This window comes from Chelonia mydas, chromosome 10 (assembly GCF_015237465.2).
Source record: "Chelonia mydas isolate rCheMyd1 chromosome 10, rCheMyd1.pri.v2, whole genome shotgun sequence".
Lineage (NCBI taxonomy): Eukaryota > Metazoa > Chordata > Testudines > Cheloniidae > Chelonia > Chelonia mydas.
The window spans coordinates 9,051,143-9,073,662 of record NC_051250.2 but is presented as its reverse complement, the minus strand read 5'-3'; the positions used below and the strand labels follow the sequence as shown (position 1 = coordinate 9,073,662).

General features: G+C 38.3%; 1 protein-coding gene across 3 annotated transcripts in view; it reads right to left on the bottom strand.

The window, feature by feature from the left end:
• Positions 1-22,520, bottom strand: part of SMURF1 (SMAD specific E3 ubiquitin protein ligase 1) — a 57,645-nt gene that overhangs the window by 5,461 nt on the left and 29,664 nt on the right. For 2 of the 3 annotated variants that reach the window (XM_037910433.1, XM_037910434.2), the window contains exons 2-16: positions 20,575-20,613; positions 19,518-19,626; positions 18,781-18,914; positions 18,569-18,634; positions 17,361-17,436; positions 16,618-16,856; positions 15,730-15,814; positions 13,196-13,342; positions 12,323-12,524; positions 11,084-11,187; positions 8,974-9,088; positions 4,900-5,078; positions 3,906-4,043; positions 2,237-2,357; positions 386-587 (exon numbers count right to left, since the gene is read on the bottom strand). In XM_037910433.1, coding sequence (XP_037766361.1) covers positions 386-587; positions 2,237-2,357; positions 3,906-4,043; positions 4,900-5,078; positions 8,974-9,088; positions 11,084-11,187; positions 12,323-12,524; positions 13,196-13,342; positions 15,730-15,814; positions 16,618-16,856; positions 17,361-17,436; positions 18,569-18,634; positions 18,781-18,914; positions 19,518-19,626; positions 20,575-20,613 — 1,956 coding nt within the window. The remainder of the gene's footprint in view (positions 1-385; positions 588-2,236; positions 2,358-3,905; positions 4,044-4,899; positions 5,079-8,973; positions 9,089-11,083; positions 11,188-12,322; positions 12,525-13,195; positions 13,343-15,729; positions 15,815-16,617; positions 16,857-17,360; positions 17,437-18,568; positions 18,635-18,780; positions 18,915-19,517; positions 19,627-20,574; positions 20,614-22,520) is intronic. The other variant, XM_043523619.1, reaches the window with a different exon arrangement.

Here is a 22,520-nt window from a genome sequence, read left to right as displayed (position 1 = left end):
TGTGTACTCAGGGACCCTATGAGATTTGTAAATTTCATGCACTTAAATATACAGTGGTTGTATATACAATGATTTTAACTACACCATGCCGGAAAATAGTCTTCTCAGGAGACTGGCACGTACTGGTGGTGACACCAACTGAACTGCTACCTGATAACAGGAATACAGACTTGTCAATGCATCTCACTACTGGCAACTGCTAACGTGTTCATTACTGGCAGAGGTGTTGAAAATGAGAACTTCAATTCAAGGGCAGGGTTTCAGTAATTAGATTACTAAATTCTAGGGCCACATATTGACATGCAACTATTATTGTGCAGTGAATATGGAACAACTTTTACTGCCTTCTACGACTATGCATTAACTCAGACTCCACATCAGTCACCTTGCAAAGCCTTGAAACCTTGAAGAGGGACACGTGTGGATCCAGTCACAAACTGTAACAGCCTCGCCCTTCTTTCCTCATCAAACGTTTCCACGGCTTGCCAAAACCACTTTACGATATTGCTATCTGCCATGCAGTGCTTTAGACGTGTGTTTGACTTCCAGTCATTCAGGTCTATCTTATCCAGGCCTCCTATTATTAGCTGTTACATAATTAAAAAACACTTTAAAGCAACAGGCACTGAAATGATATCTTACGTTAATATCTATTACCCCAACCTGCTTTACAAACTGTAATATACTGCACATACACAAATCATTTTACCCACAATGAAAAAATTTTCTGGTACACAGTATATAGTAATGCTACTAAACAGCTCAAGACAGGAGGTGAATACGCTCTCCAATTGAAACGGCAAGTGGATTTTAGGTAGGCAAATGCAATTACCTAAACTGGGTTTTGGAGAAGAAACCAGAGCCAACCCTCTACTTTAATTATCACTAGTTTTTTTTGTTTTTGTTTTTTTTTAACATGTAACCTGAAAAGCACAGTGAGACTCCTTACACTATACCAGAGCTTCAGACTTAGGCAAATGAGGGTCACCTAATGAATCATACACACCACTTTTCATAGCACTTTATCTGGAGGTCTTCCATCCCACCAATGACTACAGCCAAACCCTGCTTAATTTGTGAGATCTTACCAGATTACTGCCAACTGTGCCATGGCATATATATCTATACATTATTCTGTTTATCATCTCTAATATAGACTACAAAACAAATTCCTCATCTCTCTTCCATAAGTGAAAATGGAATGCTGAGTAGTGGGAAAAAGTCATGATAGGCCACGGTCCCAACCAGCTGGAGTGGTGATAAGGAAGTGGGGATACAAGATCCAATTGCTTAAAATTAAATTAATGATATTGTATACTCCAAAGGTACTCAGACTGTTTCAGGTGGTGGACCACATTTTAAAAAAGAGTATTGTCTCATGGATCTGTCTTGTGCCATGATCTGTAGACACCCTTCCCTCTCAGTGACATTCATTTAACATTGTGATATTTTCCATATAAACAAATGCTGCCATTGCTACAAAGTTTTTAATGCATTTTTTATCTGCCTTTCAAGGCAATTTAGAAGACTGAAACAAGAAATAGCATTATGTGACTAGCTGGCATGCCGATTGCTAGCAAGTGCTTCCAGGACCATCAATGGTCCGCAAGCTACAAGCTGAGAACATCAGCTTTACTATTAAAGGAGCAAACCATTTGCACTGAAAGAACACAAAACAGAAATAAATGAATGTGATATAAAGAAAAAATACTATTTTAAGTGGCTGCATTTTGAAATTCAGGTTTTAAATAACAGGTCCAGGTCTTTTCTGTATATTCTATACTTAAATTTTCTGCTTTCATTTTAAGTGCTCTAATTTTTGCTCTGTGTAGCGTCAATAAATGACCTGGATTGTAAACAACTACAGAAGACAAGCTGTTCTGAGGAGGCTAACAAGCTAGACCCTCTCAATTCCCTGTTTATGCGATCTGCAATATAGAATCAGTCTTATTGCTGAAAAAAACAAAACTGTCCACCCTCCAGCATTAGCCCTTGGTAAAAATACATGTTGTCTAAACATCTCCCATTTTAGACAGCCCTAGCCGTAATGCTAGTATCTTACACGTACAAAAAAGCCAGAACAAACTAGCAACTGCGATTAAAATGACACAGCTTTCTAGTACTGTTCATTATAATTGAAAAGGGCAAAACAATTTTTACATTAATACTCTAAACATTTGCTCATGGGTCATCCTGATCACAAAATAAAGTCATTCTGAATGATTAACACGTGTACCTCAAGCTCCTTCTGGTCAAAAGGCTTTAGTAAGTGTTGAGGAATAAGTTCATTAAAGCCTTTTTGTAGAGCCAGAAATTGTGCCTCAATTCCTCTCATAAATCGCCAGTTTACATACAACCTGGGGGGGAAAAGCCCAAAATGGAAAGTTAGGAGCAATGTGCTGGTTAGAACAGGGCCTTTTTATATTAGTAGAGTAGAAAAGTTTGGTCAAAGACCTATTATGGTTTGGATAGACAAAAAACTGTGTTTACAGAAAAAACGTTTTTGACCATTTTCCTTCCATAACTACCAGTTCCATATCAACACAAAGAAAACAAGAACTAACTTTAAAAAAACTCAATTTATTCCTCCTAGCTCTTATGGCACATATACAAATTACACTGGTATGTCAGGAAGGTATATAAAGATGAAAACTTCATACAAAATCAGGCCAGAAAAGTCAGCACTAACTAGCTACTGGGAATAGGTCACTGGATCTTGTTTGTATCATTCGTTACATCTCCCATCAATTCAGAGCATTTGTATTCCCAGCCTAAGGGAAAGCAGTAAATTAATGTTTGAAATGCCTCAAAAAAAAGTATTATTCTGTACTTAGGTGTTGCAGATTTTCTGAAAAAAAAAAATCTTAAAGTTCTGCCCTCAACCATCAGTCTCCCTTCAAATACCTATCACCACTTTTAGGCATGTCTGCTAAGCAGCAGCTCAGAAGTCTAATCCCAAAATGAATTTAGTCATGTTTTTCAATATCAGTAAGTAACAGGACAGAAGTCAACTGAAAGCAGCAATGAATTAATATGTATAATAATAAACAACTAAGGGAGAAATATGAACCTGCTCTCTACGTTTGATATAGGTGTGATCTTGAATTCTCTTTGGATTTTTTCCTAAAAAGAGATGGACCTAGCTCAAGCACAAATTATTGGACACCATCCAGGAATTATGGAATGAAATTCTGTGTACTGTGCAATGCTGCAGATTAGACTAGATGATGGGTTCTCAATCGGGTGGTCATAACCTGCCCTTCCCATATTGCTAAATAGAAGGTGGGTCTGGTATGGAAAAGGTTTAGAACCCCTGACTAGAGAATTATACTAGTCCTCTCCTGGCCTTAAAATCCATAAATCTATACCTTATAAATCCTGCAGCAAAAATGTCCCCAAATCTAAGACCCTTAGACCTATTTATCCTTCAGAATAGACTGATTTAGTGCCAGCAGAAGCTACTGCCATGCAGAGAACCACAACTCAGAACAGAACTTGGTCTTTCACTCCAATGGTTTTGCAGGGGCTTAAGTGCCAAGGAGTTATTTTCTAGTAATTTGCTCTGCCTGATTGAAGGAACACTGTTTACTTGCTCAGAGAAAGGTCTTCATTCCTCCCTAGACAAAGGAGGAGTCATTATAATGGACACAAGTGGTTGTGATGGGCTGGAAATGGGAACTTTCAGGAAAGCAAAGGATTTTCCAACGTGCTTTTTCTATGTGAATCTTTTTTCCTCCAAGTCCTAAACAAAACATACACTTGTTCACTAAAAACAATTTTCAGAACTCCCTCTAAATGTGCACTCTTTGTTACTTCACTTTTCAGATCCTAAGAATTGTATAAAGAACTCATCTTTTCCAACCCCTTCCTGTTATGTTTGGGGCAGCTGGTTCTTCCTGTGATACCTGACATATTCTTTCTTGTTCTCTTCTGTAACAGGAACATTTCTGCCATTTGGTTTGAGCTCATGCTGCAGAATCCGCCCAAAAGCATTGTGTTCCACACAGAAAGTATGGTCCAACACCGGGGTGATGTCATTCTCTCTGTCAATTAAAAGGAAAAGGATAAAACTGACATTTCCCCCCCCCCCCCAGTCTGTTGATGCACACAGACCAGTTGTTTATTGAATACTTAAGCAAGTTAATCTGTGGAGTGAAGGGTCCATCTGCCATCTTTCATAAGCCCTACATTTACTGTTTCCTAAGTTGCCTCTCTCATATATAGCCTTGTGGGTTTCAGAAGCCCAACCTATATGTTAGTTTCCCTTTTCTCTATCAGATTGGCACACCCTGCTAGTAAACAGACAGTTAATTGTTATATTTAAAATATAATTAACTGATTTGTTGCCAGATTTCAACGCAAAGTATGAGGAAGATCATGTAACTTTCTGAACTGCTGGTGAATTGACAATGAATTAGAACACAAAAGGAAAAGCTGCATGGATAAAAATGATTTGTCTTATGACCAATGAAACTCTGAAGGAATTTCATATATATCTGAGTAAATCTAAGAGGATGTGACTATAAAAGATAATTTCTTATGTATGTCTAAAACAGTAGAACCAAGGGCACACTCCCTCACTGGTTGTTTCCCAAGCAATCACACACAGAATTCATTAGATTTTGATATAAATAATTTCCACAACTGAATATTAGGTGACTAAGGACAAGGTTAGGATTTCCTTGAAGGATCCAGCAAGAGCGGAGCGGTGTCTGTATAAGAGCTTTCCTTCACAAGTACCTTCAATTCTTGGATTGGGAAGCAGCGGCTAGGAAATTGCGTGTTTTTGCAAAATCTGCTCTACTGTGAAGGCTCTCTTTTAATGTGATATCTTACTACCCCTGAGGTCTAGTGCTCTGTCTTCTACAGTTAAGTACTTGGTAAATGAATAGTACTTACAAAATCCAAACTAAACTCTTGTGCAGTTCTGGGTCAACAGATTCCAGATCAGATAGCTGAATGGGTTTCCCCAGCAGCTGTTTGTAGAAGGGAACTGTGAAACCCCCATTGATGTAGTGTCCATGGAACACAGCTAAACCCATTATCCGACCAACAAAATGGAAATATGATAAGTGATCCTGCAGGGGACACAGAAGAAAAAGAATAAATCATTGGAAAAGCAGTCCACTGCTGACATCTTGTGGCTACATTTATGCCAGTAGCAATGACTTTGTATCCAAGGATTTGCAACCTGCTGGGAACCAGGAGGTATGTCTACACTGCTATGCTAGCCTGGGCTCACTCACGTTTGAGCCCATACTCCCTTCTGTCTACACACAACTCTCTCAGGCTCTGGTTCAGACCTAGAGTCCTAGGTTCCTGCAGTATTAGAGGGTTCAAACCCTTCTGCTTTGCAGTGTAGATGCAGCCTCCTGACTGAAGTCCTAGAAGTCCACCAAAGGTACCCCACAATCCCATGGGCCAACTTCCTTTGTCCTCTTTATCCCAAGAACCGCCAGCTGACTGCAGGGAAATGGAAGCATCCGCCCCCCTGCTCCTTGCTGTAATACAGAAGCTTGGTGGGTCAGTATTTAAACCATGCATTGTTTTCTGACCAGCGAGCTGCAAACACACCATCAGAGAGCTTTCTGTGTTTGCAATGGAGACTGAACAGAAAAAGTGAGTGAGGCCAGCGAAATGAGACAGCTGCTGAAACTGGTCCCAGAGGAGGCTTTGCCTCAGGAGCAGCACAACCTGGGGCCACACTTGGAGGAGCTTTTTGATGCCCCATCCTCACCCCTAGGAACAGCCCATTCTCTCAAAGCCAGAAATTACTTCAGAAATGTCCATTATGCTCAACATGCTGGAATAAACCACACACCAGATTGCCTCAGAAATCTCTGCCACCACTTTACCCACGGTTGATTTTTCCAACACCAAAATGGTTGGCAAAGAACCCGTAGCAGTCTGGGGTAGCCAGCCTCCAGACTGTTATAGCAACCTGCTTCTGGACCAGCATGGCTGTCCTCGTGTAGCTTTATGCTGGAGGGAGGTGTGGGTGGGGGTAGGGGAGAGGTAGGGTAAGCTGCTCACAAAGTTCCAGAAATGTAGCTTTTCTTCATGTGAAAATTCTGAACCCATTGCTGATCATCCTGTCTGCATGATGATGTGGTCCCACCAGTCTATGCTTGTGGCTCTACTCCAGAAGAGCTGATCTACGTAGGGGGCATCAGCAGCTATACTGAATGTGCAGCATCAGCCTCTTTAAGTCTACCATGTTGTGTTCTCCTTGTTTTCTTCCTCCGCCTCCATCATAAGCTCTGTCAGGTGCCTTTGGTGGGCCAGAAAACACCACTGAAATGTCCACCAGCTTCTCATGGAAGCTCTGCCTGTTTCCTGACACAGGAGTGAAAGCACAAGCAAGAGAAGTGCTGCCAACACACTGCTGGTTCTGACAGCTGGGAGCACAGAGACCAAAATGATTGCTTGGCAGGATGTGTTAGCTAGCTGTTCAAATTTCCTGTAACATGCAGGGTGGGCAGTCAAGTTTCCCACATTGCACCATGGTCAAAGGGCTAAAGCTGCCACGTTTCAGGAGTTACTGGAAAGTCTGGGATATGGTTGGTGGGACTCAGGCCTGCATGGTGCACTGCAGACACCAGAGCTCCGAGTTCAAGCCTGGGGTAGAAAATTCTTAATGTACAGTTGACAATCAGTGTAGATGATCGAGCCCCGGGTTTTCTAACCCATAGTCAGCTGACGCGAGTCCCGCTAACCCTGGACTTACACTGCAGTGTAGACATACCCAAAGAGTCATCATTTCACCTACTGTCATATGACCAAGCACAAAAGAGCCATTTAATGATAAGATGTCACAGACGATATCTAATGAATTAACTAGATCAACTTAATTTGGAATGGTCTCCAAACAACATCTGAAGGGTCCAAAATCGAAAAAAGAAATGCAAAAATATGAACCCAAAGAAACCCTTTAGAAATACAAGCAGAAGGGAAAATCCAAACAAATCAAATGCTCATCAAGTAGAATATTATCCGCTTCACCCCTAAATCTTATTGATAATTTCTTCTGTTGGAAGTTGGCAAATAGCTCATTTCATCCAGTTCTAGACCAGCCACATGTTGCTTATGCTTGCAGGTTTGCCTCAATTTTTAAGGAGTAGGCTTTTTCAACCTGAGGCCAAATTTCTTCCAATACATCCTCTTGGACAGTGCCATCTTAACTTGTCAACATTGGGATTTTAGTCACTGATTTAACTGCATGAGGTGTAAGTCATGCCTACACTAGGGATCCCCCCCAAAAAATCACAGCCCAGGAGGCTGTGGCTGCAAGAAAAGCCCCTGGTGGCCACATGCAGCCACAGTGGCCGCATTTGAGAAACGCTGATCTACTCTGACCTCCTGCATAACACAGCCCAGAGGTCCTCCCTGAATTAATTTCTGTTTGAACTGAGAAAATCTTTCAGAAAAACATACAATTTTTAAACCAAGACCGGAAGTGATGGAGAATCCACCACAACCCTTGTTAAGTTGTTCCAAAGGTTAATTTCCCATCTGAGTCTGTCTAACTTCAACTTCCAGACATTGGATCTTGTTATACCATTGTCTGCTAGACTGAATATCCAATCATCAAATTTTTGTTCCCCATGTAGGTACTTATAAACTGTGATTAAGTCACTCCTTAATCTTCTCTTTGTTAAACTAAACAGATTGAGCTCGGAGTTTTTCACTATAAGGCATAGCTCCCAATTCTTTAATCAGTATCCTTGGCACTTCTCAGAATTCTATCCTGTTTATTAATAAACATCCTTTTGAGTTGTTTACCCCACAACTGGACACAGTGTTCCAGTAGTGACTGTACCAGATGCCAAATACAGAGGTAATATAACCTCCCCACTCTTACTCGAGGTTCCCCTGTTTATGCATGCAAGGATCACATTAGCCCTTCTGGTCAGAGTCACACTGGGAACTAATGTTCAACTGATTATCCCCCATGATCACCAAGTCTTTTTCGCAGTCACTGCTTCCTAGAATAGAGGACCCCCATCCTGTAAGTATGACCTACATTCTTTGTTCCTAAATATATAACTTTACATTTAAGCCATATTAAAGAGCATATTGTTTGTGCTCAGTTTACCAAGCAACCCAGATAACTCTGTATCAGTGACCTGTCCTCGGTGTTATTTACACTCCCCCAATGTGTGTGTCATCTGCAAACTATCAGTGATGATTTTATGTTTTCTTCCAGGTCACTGATAAAAAAAATTAAATAGTATAGGCCAAGAACTAATCTCGGTATACCTCAGTAGAAACACCCTCTCAATGACAATCACCAGTTTATAATTATGTACTGAGACCTGTCCATGAGCCACTTTTTAATCCATTTAGTGTATGTCACGTTTAATACTGTACTAGTCTAGTTTCTTAATCAAAATGTCATGTGGTACCAAGTCAAATGTCTTAAAGAAGTCTAAGTTTATTACATCAGCACTATGACCTTTATCAACCAAATCTGTAATCTCATAAAAATCTAAATTAGTTGGACAGGATCTATGTTCCATAAACCCATGGTGACCGACATCATATTACCCTCGTTTAATTCTTTATTAAATGGAGTCTCATATTGACTTCTCTGACTGAGGGCAAAGTATGTGGGGCCACTCCACTTGTTGGCTAGGCATTGTTCAGGAAGGAATAGTGCTTACACTTTCCAATACTTCCCAACCCTAGTATTTAAGAGAAGCTGCACCCATGCATATGGTCTTAACGGACCAGGTGTTTAACAGTACCAAAGCAGCTCACATGACAGCACACAGCAGTGCTGACATACCATAAACCACATACTACTTCCTGGTAATCAGTCTAAAACTTGCTATCGCATTAGTTCATATCCCATCACAAAGCTTTATTGTTTACCCTCTTAAGATTGGACAATTATTAAACAGAAGTAGAAGTGCGGTTGAGCTCCAACTGAAGTTTAACACATATGATTATTGCCCTAATGTTAATACTTACAGGATTGATAGAAGAGTCTGGATTGATTTGCAGCATGTAAATATTGTCAGTAGAGTACTGGAAGAGTCCATAATAGGGGTTCAACATTTCATGGCACAGTAAATACAACCACTCTCTGCCAAACAAAGCAGGATTTTAGTGAAAGTTTCACTGAAATTTCAAACATTTATTATAACTCTGTCAAACAGTCCTGAATGATTTATTTTCAATTTTCTATCAGAAATCTGGTAATCTATATTGCTGAGGGTGGAGAACTATAAAGCTTCCTCTAGGAAGCCAGGAAAAGTCTGGCTCATTTACATACAGATTTTGATTTTACTTTAAAAGTATTGTCAAGGAAATTAGCATTAATAAAAAAAAGTGGGAAAACAGACTCTAGTAAGCAGTTAGGGTAATGTAATCATAACTCATACTTTTCACTCGAACTGTGGGACTGAGTGTGATCAAAGGAAAACAAGTTGCTGGGTTATTTAATCAACGGATAGGCTGGAGCCCCCCTAACATGAGTGTTCATAGTATTTCCAGATAGCTAGCTCTGCACTAACTTTTGGTGCAGAGCTAGCTAACTGGAAGGATACGAGGCACCACTGGGCAACCTTTACTATGCATTAAAGTTTTTGAGCAGTTAATGTGTATTTGGGTCATATGTTCATATAAGTGATTAAGTGATGTAGGAGCCTAAGCCCCACTGACTTTCCAGGAGCTTTAGGCTCCTAAGCCACTTGTGTGCTTTTGAACATTTTACCCATATAGCAGGGTGGCTACCCTGCTCCTAAAATAGAAGGGGTTAAAAGCAGCCCTGGAGAGGGCTGTGGCTGGCTGATTGGGGAAGCAGCCAAGCTGGGCCACGCCCCAGTCAGGCCCCAGCTGGCCTGTATGAAAAGGCTGTGAGCCAGAGGCCAAGGAGTCTCTCTCGAGGCGGGGAGAGAGCAGGACCTGGCTGCCTGCCTGACAGGGTACTGAGGGTGGTGCCATCCTGGGGAAGGAGCAGGCTGAGCAGGGGTACATTTGAGAACACATACAAACATGAGTTTTGAGGAAAAGTTAAGTTTAAGGGCAATGATGTAATTGAAGGGACATCAACTTGAATTAGTCTTTTTGGGGGGGGGGGGGGGGGGCAGTATTCAGTAGTTTCATGTACTACACATCTGCCCCACCAATGGGTTGTAGATTTACAATCACATTTTCGTATTTAAAAATATGTTCTTTTAATTCCTCTTGCTGTGTGACAACCATACAGAGCTGACAATCTAGAAGAAAAGTGTGACTATCCAAAGTATGCCCAACTGAAATGAGGTTTATTTCAAACCTACTTCAGTTATAGAATTTTTAGGTATTATTACTAACAATAGTAGCAAAAATTTTCAGACTTAAGTGGCAGTTTTATGTTGACAGTATTCCCTCCAAAATGATCTGCAATTCAACCTGTATTTTCCCACACTTCCAGTAATAAAAGCAAAGGAGGAATGCGGCAGCAAAACAAACATACAGTAAATATTTTGCATAAAGGATCTCTCATTAAAGCAAACTGTATAACCAAGTGACTCATTGTAAGAAAAAGCAAGGTTTTAAAGTAATATTTAAAGGGGAAATGACTCAGAAGTATTGAGGTGCTGAAAGGAAGAGTCACAGACAGCACAGTAATAGTAAAAAAGCAGCTTCCAATTGTTAAACATTGATGTGACATGAAAAAGGAGGGGCAAAACCAAAAAGAATAAAGCAAATAAGAAAAATTACAAGCAGAATTTTGTGGGAAGTCAGTTTTTGGATAGAATTTGGAGATGGACAGGATCCTGATGAAAGTAACAGGGGTTATACTGTTCCACTATCTGGAACAAGAGAGTAGTCTAGCTACATAATTCTGGATCCTCTGAAGTTGTCTGCAGAGATTTGGGAAAATCATAAAAAGATATGGAACAGCATCCGTCTAGACAGGAAGTGATTAAGACCTGAATAAACATTGTAGCAGAGGCATTGTCAGGGTAAAGATGAATTCTCACAGCATGTCAGTGGTGGCAACAGGTGTAGGTCACTAAGTACTTTAAAAGGCTGTTTTACAGTTAAACTAAAACATTCCAGACAAAAAGGACTAAAAAAATCCAGGTCTCACCTTGCCACTCCACCATAATCCAAGCCTTCTTCTCCTCGAAATTTCACCATCAGCCTCTTTTTCAAGTCTTTTGGCCTCATCTTCATTATCTGACGGTAGGACTCCTATATATATACACATGTATTACAAATAAGACAGTTCTTTCCTTTCCATGGTTATAAGTCTACTATAAAACACTAGAACCATATAGGTTGTCATTTGAGTCAAGATTTCCCCAGTATAATGAATTAGAGTATTTCATGGTTGGTGTCAATGTGAACTCCAATAACATCCCACTAGTATTAGTGTTAAATAGGAGAAGATACATGGAGTCTGATTCTATAAATTCAGATGTTTTTTCTATGTACACATGCTCTTAATATTACCCATTCCCAGAATAAGAAGAGACTTCCCCAATTAAAATAAATCTTTATATGACTGAAAAGCACAAGCAATAATGTCAATCAACGATAGATGGACTGGAAATACAACTAAGGGATTTCACTAAGAAAAATTCAGATTAATTTGTTAAAAATCTAACCAAACTGTCACATTAAATTCTTGACTGCTTGTAATTTTAGATAAAGAGGGTCAAGTTTCCTGCGAAGTCTACAGAAAGAAAAAAAGGTTTCAGTGAGACAAGACAAGCTGCACAAGTGTGGAAACGCCGGCACAGACTTCTCTCTGCATGGCACATTCTGAAGATATTTTCATATCACCACAACCTTATATTCAACATTTGAACCTCAGCAGTTAACATTTTCCTCAATGTTATTCCCCTATATTTTCATACTGTCCTGCTCTGCATTTAAAAAAAACTCTGTCGGTGTTGAGTTGCGTGACCTACCCTCCCCACGCTCCTAAGGGAAGTGTGTGTGTAGGGGGGGGGGAGGGGAAGGGAAATACTCAAAACAAGCGAGGGCTCTAATCACAAACTGAAACTCAGAGTTAAGAAGGTAATAGGATAGGTCTGCTACCCAGTCAGACAGGTAAAAAAAAAAACCAGACAGATAATTCAATATGCTCTGAAGTGGTACTTCAGCTGCCCTTCTCTAGCTACAAATTTAAGTATGAAAAATAATCCTGCAATTTTGTAGCCCAAGCTTATGTTTTACGGCAGCTTTATCTCCTTAGCCATATCTACTTTAGTACATGCCCTAGGATGAATCAGATTCACTGTGACCAAAGAGCAATTTTGCATAAGAACTAACAGCAGCATTTGACTCTCACATCTCACCGGTGATACACAAACCTACATACCTCAAATATTTCTTCTCTGGATACTTCAATGCGGCAGTGACCAGCTTGTGGTTGCTGAAGAGAGAGTTCATGTCTAAGGACTTTTAATTTCTGTACTAAGTCTCTTTCATATCTTTGTGCAGGCAACTCCTCACCATCTTCTAATGACCCCTCATTTGGGACTGGCAAAGGCTGGCTCGGTTCTTTTAGTTGGCATTGATGGCTTTGGAAAAAACGAAGTAAAACATTTACTCTAAAAGCACAGCAGTAGAAAATGTGGCATAAGGTGATGGTCGTGACAACGAAAGAACTAGTTAGCCCGCCTTTTCATTAATACTTAAATGAAGCAAAGTGGATTGAGCAGCGTAATTACTGCAGCCCTGCTGCCTTTTATTGGAGGCTGTAACAAATCAGGATACATACAAAAACTGAGATAACTCAACTATTCCCAATTCAATGGTTCATGATAATACTATTAAGAAGTTCTGAAAGACAATATTATTCACCTTTGTACAATGCTTATATTGACTGCTGACTGAACAGTGATGAAAAATTTCATTGACTTCTCCAACACTGAGACCACTTTAAGAGCTAGGACATTCCATTACAAAACTGTTTGCATAAGAGCTTTATAAATTAAACAGCTTAAGACCACATTCTCATTGCATTTTACTTGGGCTCCATGCAAGTAAAACAAGTAACACCAAAACGAGGTAGTAAATACTGTATCTATTGTTAGGATTAAAAAAATATGCTGGTCTCAAAAAGTTACAGCATTATATCTAAATTTAACTGATTAGGGACAAAGAAAAAGCTAAGCTATTTTTAATAGATACTTCAAACCACAGGAGCCTAAAATTAAAAGATGAATTCTCTACTGTGTGAAGTTCTTACTTCATAATGTGATGTAATCTTGGGTCTGTGAACTGTGTGGTTCTGTTATTGTGATCTACAAAATATATTCTTCCAGACACTGTACTTCTCACTTCCCAACCTGGTGGCAGAGGTCCTAGTTCATCACAATTCACACTGTTAAGGTCTCTAGAGAGAGAGGAGAAGGAAAACAGTTAGAAAGTATTGGTAATTAAAAGAAAAACAAATTACTCTGAAAATAAGATGAGTGAACTTGGAGTTCATGAAGGCGAGGGGAGATTGGCCCCCGTCTTACATGGCATTCTGTTTTATTTGTTATGCAAGAAACCCAGATATTCAAATAGGAGGGATAGATCTGAAAACCAGGAATATTATAAACACCTTGGAGTGACAGCAGAAAGCAAATTAGACATGAGTTTGCAATACAATATGGCAGCAAAGAAAGGTCAGTGTTGACAGTGTAGTTTTGGACTACACATTCAGAGGCACATCACTACAGAGCAATGAGATAATAGACCCTCTTTGCAACTGCATGTGGAAAATTGCAGTCATTTCTGAACATCTCATTAACACAGAGAATGAGGAATTGGAAGGAGTTCAGAGTACAGCAATAAAAGCGATTAGGAGCCAGAGGGTTAGAACTGAAGAATAACTGAGAACTAAATACGGATACTTGGTTAAGCAATTAAATGGGGAATATTTTCAAATGGCGTAAACACCATCTAGGGATTGCTCATGGGAAGAGGACTACGAATACAAACGCACTAAAGGGAACTCCTTTAAACGCTAACAGGGGCTTCTTTCCAAAAAATACAGCATTCAGAAATGTAAGACTATGAATTACAGTGTTCAAGAACCCAGACCGTTAAAAGCTGAGGTGGCTGACTATTCCCACTATCTTTTTGAAAGTGTTAGTGATAAAAATAGGTACAAGCAGGCAAGGAGATATCATTCTAATGAGCAAGTTTCTGATTCTAACCATATGATTAATAATTTCAGTACAACTCATTTATTTAGGGAGGCATTGTTGACAACATTTTCCTTTTCATTCTAGGTAATCTCAAATGTAATTTTTTACAAGTGCTATTGAAGACAGTACACTTACTTACAGGTAACATTTCAATTCCATTGACATGATGTATTTTACACATGCAGAATTGCAAAGGCAGAGGATTCCAGCAGCCTAAGTATAGGAAAATACTAGTAGGGGCAAAAAAGGGATGGAGTCATTGAAGACTTATTTAGACAGCAAAGTTGTTCTCATTAATAAGGAAGTGAAAAATGCACTAGACAGCTGCTATGATGCACATTTTAGTTGAGGTTCAAGATGCTCCCTGACAGATATTCTGAATGGGAATACTCCTAAATCTAGCGATACATTATGAACATAAGTCAGTGGATTGTGAGGCTATGGGGAAAGCACATTTTATATAATCCAAACTTCCTTAGTGCGGGAAAAAGCAGGTTTTCATCAGGTTTTCTAAAAGATTTCAGTTATGGCTATGTGTTTAGATCAGCTGTACATCTGAAACAGTAGTTTAGTGATCTGATCACATCCAATTTTTAGTGTACATTTGTGCTTAATGGCAAGGACAAGTTTCTGCCCCGATTATGAAGTCTTGTCTCAAAACAGGTACAGAAAGAGAGAACAACCTTTGCTAAAAAATAAGGCAATGTTATCGCTAGTAAGACACTGAGACCTGTTTACTTAAACTGTTGTTCTTGGAAGCCTGTCTCTGCACTTTGCTTCATCTATCCAGTATCTTGCATTACTCCAGTTAGTTATTTTGTCTGCACAGTGAGCATAAAGTTGCAGACTTTCATAGTTTTACTTTGCAGGCTTTGGGGCACAGACTGCCTATAGGAACATTATGGAGAAGCAAATCCCCTCAGGGAAACTAGCCAGCGATGGATGTGTAGTCACAAAAGACTGGATTAGCACAGGCTAATTCTTTAAAAAGGCTTTACCAAATTAATTTTGTGGAGGATTCATGTTTTCCCAGCTGAAATTTGTTGGTCTGAAATTAAGAGAATTTTAAATAGTTCTTTAAAAGTAATTTTTCAAGTCTCGAGTGTAGAATTGGCAAAATATTTCTGCTTCAGCTGCACAAAAGGTGAGCCATACTATAATTGAAGACATCAATGAACCATTCAGGAGTCAGAAGTTATCAGTAGTCTAAAGCCAGCAGAATTTAGCTTTTCTCAGTTGAGCACTCAAACTGCTCTCAATTTCAGAAAAATTTTAGGTCATATTCAACAAAGCAATTTGCAACTTTATTAAAAAGATGAAGTCAAATCAATATTTTATCAGTGTGACTTCAGTAAAGGTTACATGAAGTTTTTACTTGATTTAAAAGTCGCCGGTAGTTAATTTGTAATTAATAAGCAAGTAAGTATCCTGAAGGGATTGAACTGAAGTCAATAAAGAAATCTATGATGATTCCTTATTCTGCTGTCTCTCAGAGTAGGAATCACTTCATATCATCAGCACTTCATGATTCAGCTGACCGCCATAAGATGAAAATAACTGACTTTGTGTAGCTATGAATACATACCTTGGTATCCTGGGGTCATGCCACGTACTAACTCCAGTCTGTGTGTGCAAAAAATAAACCTGTCCCTGTACCGTTGTCCTTTGTTCTACATAAAGGAGGGAAAATATTCCTTAATTATTCTAAATTATAAATTCTTAAAAATCTATAAGCAGTTTCTTAAAGCTATAAGCATATTCTTTTACAACATAATCAGGGAGAGAATAGATAACTTAAGCCATCCAGTCTGATCTCTTGCACTTTGGACTCATTAGTATGTTTCACTATCCAACTGCTCTTAATATTTCTAATATCTTAAGTTCAGATCACGATGCCTTGAACTAATTCTCTTCTTTTATAATGTGTTGATTATATTACTATCTTAAAATAAACTAGATAACTGCCTTACTCCCAAATCTGGGGTCTTCTTTTTTCCTAGATAAGATTTAATTCTCCCTCTCATCTTATCCTCTGATTCTTGTTTCTTTGTTGCCTTTATATTTTCCTGTAGTTTTTCTCGCTCTTTCCTAAACTATGGGCCTCAACCCTGTACGAAATATGTCAGAGGGAAAGCAAAATAGCACTGCTACTCTAGTTTAAAAGGGTTTTAAATGCACTCTCCATGCATAAACATTCAAATTTAGCATTAGCTTTTCTGCAACAGCATCACACCACAAACTCATGTTTAGTTTACGATCAGCGCTAGGTGTCTCTTGCAGTAGCTGTTTTCTAAGCAGCCATTCTTCAGTTTATATCTGTACTGCTTATCTCGTGTTCCTAAATACAGACCATTACAGACATACAGATATTGCCTGTACTAACAAGTAAAGCATGTATTTTATATTGAAATTAAGTTTAGATATAAAGCTCTCTAAAAGACTTCAGCAAATGTACAGTTCCGGAACCACTTACCGTAACCTTCAGGTAGGTCAGGTGACTGATGACCATGTGGTCTATTCTGAGGTGTTTGTACATGACCTCTGACTTCAGGGTTTCGAAGTCGCTGTGCCTGAAGCCTCTGATCTTGACTAGGAGATTCCACAAACCTACAATTCCCTCCACCAGCAGCACCAGTAGTATCTGTATATGGTGCTGGTTCCTCCATGAAACAGCTGAGTGGCCTTCCAGGTCCAGAATCTTCATAAACCGTTCTGAAAGCAGGGACGCTCACAAAATTAACACAAAGGTTTGTATACAAAAATGGCTAATTTTCTTCCTCTCCATTATTTGATTTGAATGAACTGCAACTTCTATGACACACACTATACCTTACTTTAAATAATTATATATTTCATTCATTCAATGTGTGCACACATATTGAATTAAAATTTATATTTATGTTTATTTATATATATATAGTGTGTACACTCTATACACACACACAAATTTCATTCAATATATGTTTATGTGCTTGCACACACAAGTATGTATAAATATATAATTAAATTGTGTGATTAGCAATACACACAAATTTATAAAGAAATGGTCCAGAGATATTATATCTCAGGACCATTTCTTAATTTATTTGGATGCATTACTATTCACAAGAATTCCCGATTTTATTTTTCCAAAGCATAACACATAGCATGAACAAAAATACCATGAATGGAATTAAGGGAAACTAAATACTCAGCAGAATCAGATGTGACACTTACCCTTCGTTCTCCAACAGCCCTCTACAATCTACCACAGAACCTCCTGAGCCTATTCTGTCCCGTGTCTGTAAACTGACTGAAATAGAAAAAGAAATATTGAAGACAAATCCTGCCATTCCAAGAGTGCATCATTTTATCAATAGTTCACATCTGCACTAATCAATATTTTAATAAGTGTTCTTGATTAAGAAAGAGATAGTATCTTGATTTCCCAAATGCAAACTACTAGCATCACAGCTCCAAAAGCTAGGCTGAGTCTTCCCTATGAATAATCCAAGCTAGCGTTTACTTTTGTTATAACATGGATGATTTTTATTTATCAGCATTCACGAAGGTTCTACATCTCTTCTGTGAGTACTGAGTCAAGGAAGCCTGGAACTAGAACTTTATTCACCACTAGATGTCACCACAATGGAGAATTACAATTTTTGCCAATTACATTGCCTCTAGTGAAGAGGAGTCGGGAAAAGAAAGGGGATTTGATTGTATTTTTAAGTTGAAGGCATAGTTCAAAATATTTAAAAAACAAAACAATAGAGTAAAATTTGGGCTAAATGCTCCGAACAGAGCAAGAAAAACAACAACAATTGATTAGACAAACTTTTTCTTCATTTTTAAGTACCCCAAGTTACAGATCAGCTCACACTAGGAGATGGCTAGGCAGGCACACTACCACAATGTCAAAACAACAATTCTTTATCAGGTGGTATTCTCAGGAAAGTGCCTTAAAAATGGTGTTCTGCAAAATGTTTATATCTCAATATCTTCCTTTAGGGTTGATAATACCAATGAATTCCTGTTATATATCACCTTGGCCTACATGTACAATTGGTTTTCCATAAAGGAGGTTTACCCTAAGTAGCTGTATTAGAACCACCACCAAAATCGTCCATTCCTACTTATTCATACCATTTACGCTTACAATTACCAGCTGGAAGAAAGCAATTTAGATTATGATTAAACAAATTTCAAATGATCTAACCTAGTCCCTGTTCATTTTCAGTAACCAGGACATCTAATTAATATTAGTATAAGGAACACAAAAGGGGACTGAAGCAATAAGTGACTTCAGGAAATGACATTTGAAAGATTTTTTTTTTTTTAGGCAAGTTTTCCCTTTTAGCAACCATCTGAATCTTGTTTTAATCCGAGGAGTTGTAAGCGTGAACTATAACTGCTTCTTTTTATACAGACAGGAATGTTCTTACCCACTATTTGGCCTCGTACTGCATCAGTATCTGTGGGGTTTAATTTGCATAGATCCAAACGCTGGTCTGCAAACGAACAATTAAAAAAAACTCAACCCAAGCAAATATTGAACTGAAGATAAAAAAAGTTAATATTCACAACTCAAATATATACCACCAAGGACTTTTGCAAAATACATTTTTTAAAATGCATGTAAAAAAAATATACTAACATCCAGTATCTTTTAGTCTACTGATGGCATTGGAAAGGAGACGGACACACCCCAGGAAGCCAGCTCCCTGTTTCTTGTGTATTTTCTTGTGATTCCATACACTGATGGTTATAGAATCGGTTTTCCCAACATATCTAGAAAAATATATATTTAGAAGAACAGATTAATTCAAGCTTGTTCTATTATTCTACAGTATTTTCACTTTGCTCCACCTCGATTGAATTCTGATATATTTTAGTCATGTCGCTTTATCATAAATACAGAAACACTTAATCTTGCTACGGTTTTAATCAGATTTCTGTAACTTTACACAGCATGTTAATGTTACAGCTCTGGTTAATTACAGACAACCTCATTAAAAGTTATGAGACACATGAATTCATTACATGCCAAACTTATTTCTTTTAGATTTATGTTTATTATTTTGAAAACATTTTAATCACTGCAACAAGGAGAATGGAAATAACTTTGATGCAGGAACCTAGCCAAGCTCAGAGTCAAAGCTTTCATGCTGTGTTTGAAACACCTTGATGCTTTAAAATCACGCCTAATTTTTTTTTAAAGTGTCCATAAAGAAAAAGAAAACCCTCCAGGAATATTTTAAGAACCACAAGTTAAGCTTCCTCAGGAAGTGTGGCTCTTCTTGCTAACAGATGGGGGAAAAGGAGGCTTGCTTACACTTGTGTTTTACTTTCCAGATAGATTCCTGCAATAGTTTTACAGAATAAGTAACTCACAGATCATAATGCTGGTTCCACTTGGGGTCTAATGTGTTCTTCACAGTGTCAGTTGAATGGCACTGACCTGATCCGTCTACCACTATTTTTGCAAATGGATCAGGAAGTCCTATGGAGGGGGAAAAGGTACAATTAGAATCACAGCGTCAAATTAATAATGAGAGAAAGAGAGAGAGAGACAGAGACATTTTTAATGCATTAGCAACTGAAAGAAAAAAAACAAACAATCACAAGTTTCAGTTTCAGCAAGTTACCTTTTTGTAATTTTATATAGGGCCAATAAAGCGATGACCATAATTTGACCTTTGTACTATTTTTTTTCGTGTTCAGTTTTCCTTTTTATCCCAATTCTGCCATGAGCTTTTAACATCTTGTAAGGAAAATTTACAGTTATCCTAAAATTCTTTTCTAAAAAAGAAAAGGAGTACTTGTGACACCTTAGAGACTAACGAATTTATTTGAGCATAAGCTTTCGTGAGCTACAGCTCACTTCATCGGATGCAAAAAAAAGATTTTTTGTGACACAGATTTGCTTAACATAATTCTAACCAGTAGCAAATTTTGAAATTCTTTAGGGGAAAAAAATATTAAATACTGCTTAAATTAAAACAGTATTTCATTTAAACAAATACCTTCATTAGTATCTATGCATTTCTATGCACTTCTTGGTATGATGTTTAGGCTCCAGCACTTGTATGGTATTTTATAAGCTCAGAGTGCTTTACAAACATTAAGTGTTACCACCTCTTTTGAGGTCAGTATCACGCCTCTTTTACATAGACACAGAGGTAAGTGACATCAGTGGTAGAGTCAGGACTAGAATTATTGCCCCTCCGCCCGCTCCAGTCTTGTATCTACGCTGCCTGTCTACATCATATGAACCTAAATAGTAATCCAATGCTACTGGCAAATGTGGAAGTTATCCGTGTTTCTCTGTGAGAGAGTTAGACATGCATAGGAGTTAGGACAATAATAATTTATAGTTTAAAAATACAAGTGTGAGAACAATACCATAAAGCTATTTATACAGTATTAGAAATCTGTCAGTTATACTTACTGAAGAAATCTTTTTTTGCAAGATTCTTGGCACATAATACTGCAAAACAAAAATAACAGATTAATATATCTAAAAACCTTTTATAAAAATATCTTCAACACCCATATTGATTAGACACCAAAAATTCTCAATCTTGATCTTAACTTAAAACTGACCTAGTTAAATATGAACACTGCTTTCTTCTTGCCCTCAAAATTTGGAATCAGCGTAGTCTCTGCATGCACTCATGTACAGAGGCAGTTAAATTAATCCCCTATTGCCTTTACCCTCATAGCTCAATGCTGACCACATACCCAAAAAAAAAAAAAAAAGGAAACTTGGTCTTTATGAACTTTTGGCACGAATTGTTTAATATGACAAAGACCGAGTTCAGTATCTTTCAAAGTGTGCCAGTTTTGCTGAACTTCCCAATGCAGAAAGTGCTCTCTGTATTTTATATTTACATACCCAAAAGTGACTTCTCTTGCCTCATGTCCACCCATTCAGATTGTTGGTCATAGCTTTTCAAGCAGTTGTTACTGTACTGTACCAGTAACTTTTTTGTAGAATTTTTGAACCTACCCTCCTACTGAACCCCAGCTTTCTCCACCTCAATCTGCCAGCAAATTCAATTCTTGTATGCAAAGGTATTTTTACATGTAATAAAAGAAGATAAAAGAGGAAGGGAAAAAAGCAAAAGCGCTCAAGGCATCTTCAATACAATATCTTTTTGCCCTAGATATAAGACAAGACCCCATCCAAGGGAACACAGCCAAAAAAGCATCCAATTATCCATGAGCTTCTTGAAGGTCCACAAATCAGACATTATTTGCCTCTCCCCAATTCTACAGAAAAGAATAGCAGAGAAAGCAGAATTGAAGTGAAGTGAAGTAAGGGAAGGAAAGACTTTGGTCTATCTCCACTTCTATAAGGTCCTCTTCTGTTCAAGACTCCAATCTTAATTCTACTGTTCAATAAGAACTTTTCAGTATCCAGTCTCAGTTCAAAGGAGGTGTCCAATATTCATTAAACTTCTATATCAGGCTAGAAAGCATAACCACTGACTGTCAAATATTAACTTTAATATCTTCAAAATATTTAAGTGTTACTTAAGTGAGTGTGTGAGAGAAAGGCGGCTAGCTGTAAACCAGTGTTCAATTCATGTATCACTAACCACTTGTTGAGAAGGTCTCCTCTCTGTCAGGATGAGACTTCTGGACACAAATAGCAGGATGCTTGTATAATGCTTATGCCATCACTCTGACTATCAACAGCTCTCCTCATCTCTTCCCCATCCTACAGCTAACGGGTTCCCCTCCTACACAAAAATCAGCCTTAGGAATGTGGGGTCAGACACAGGCATCTTCACCTTGGCTAAGCTAGACTTAGGAGGTAGTTGTAACAAGAGTGTGGGAAAAACGATCTTGGCACACCTCTGCTGAGACCCTTTCAGCTTCCTAGGAGCAATGCCACCAGCATCTGCCTTCAACTAGGAAGTGGAGTAAGAGGCTGTCAAAGAGCAAATATGATTGAAAACAACACCGCATTAAATTCATAAAATGTACAACCAAATGAAACTGTCCAGAGTAGCTTGCTACTCAACTTGAATTAACTGCAAAAATAAACCATTAGCTTTTACATCCTTTGTAGCAACAGGTAAAGATTTTTTTTTTAATACAATTATCATAAGTGTCTTTTTAAATTGGGCGCTAGATCACAGGATCTTCTTCCATAACCATTCCCCCCCCCCCCCCCGATCAAAAAATGAAAAATCTGCAGGTCTGTGAAGCATTGTACTCATAAGAACACGGATGACACAATTTGAAATAAAACAGCATTACAGAATCAGAGTCAGTTACTACGTGAGCACTTAGAGCAAAATTTAATTTTCTTCTATTGCTGGGGTTGATTTGAGAAAAAAGGAGGAAATAAACAGAAAAAAAGTGAACATGGGAAAAATTAGAGTC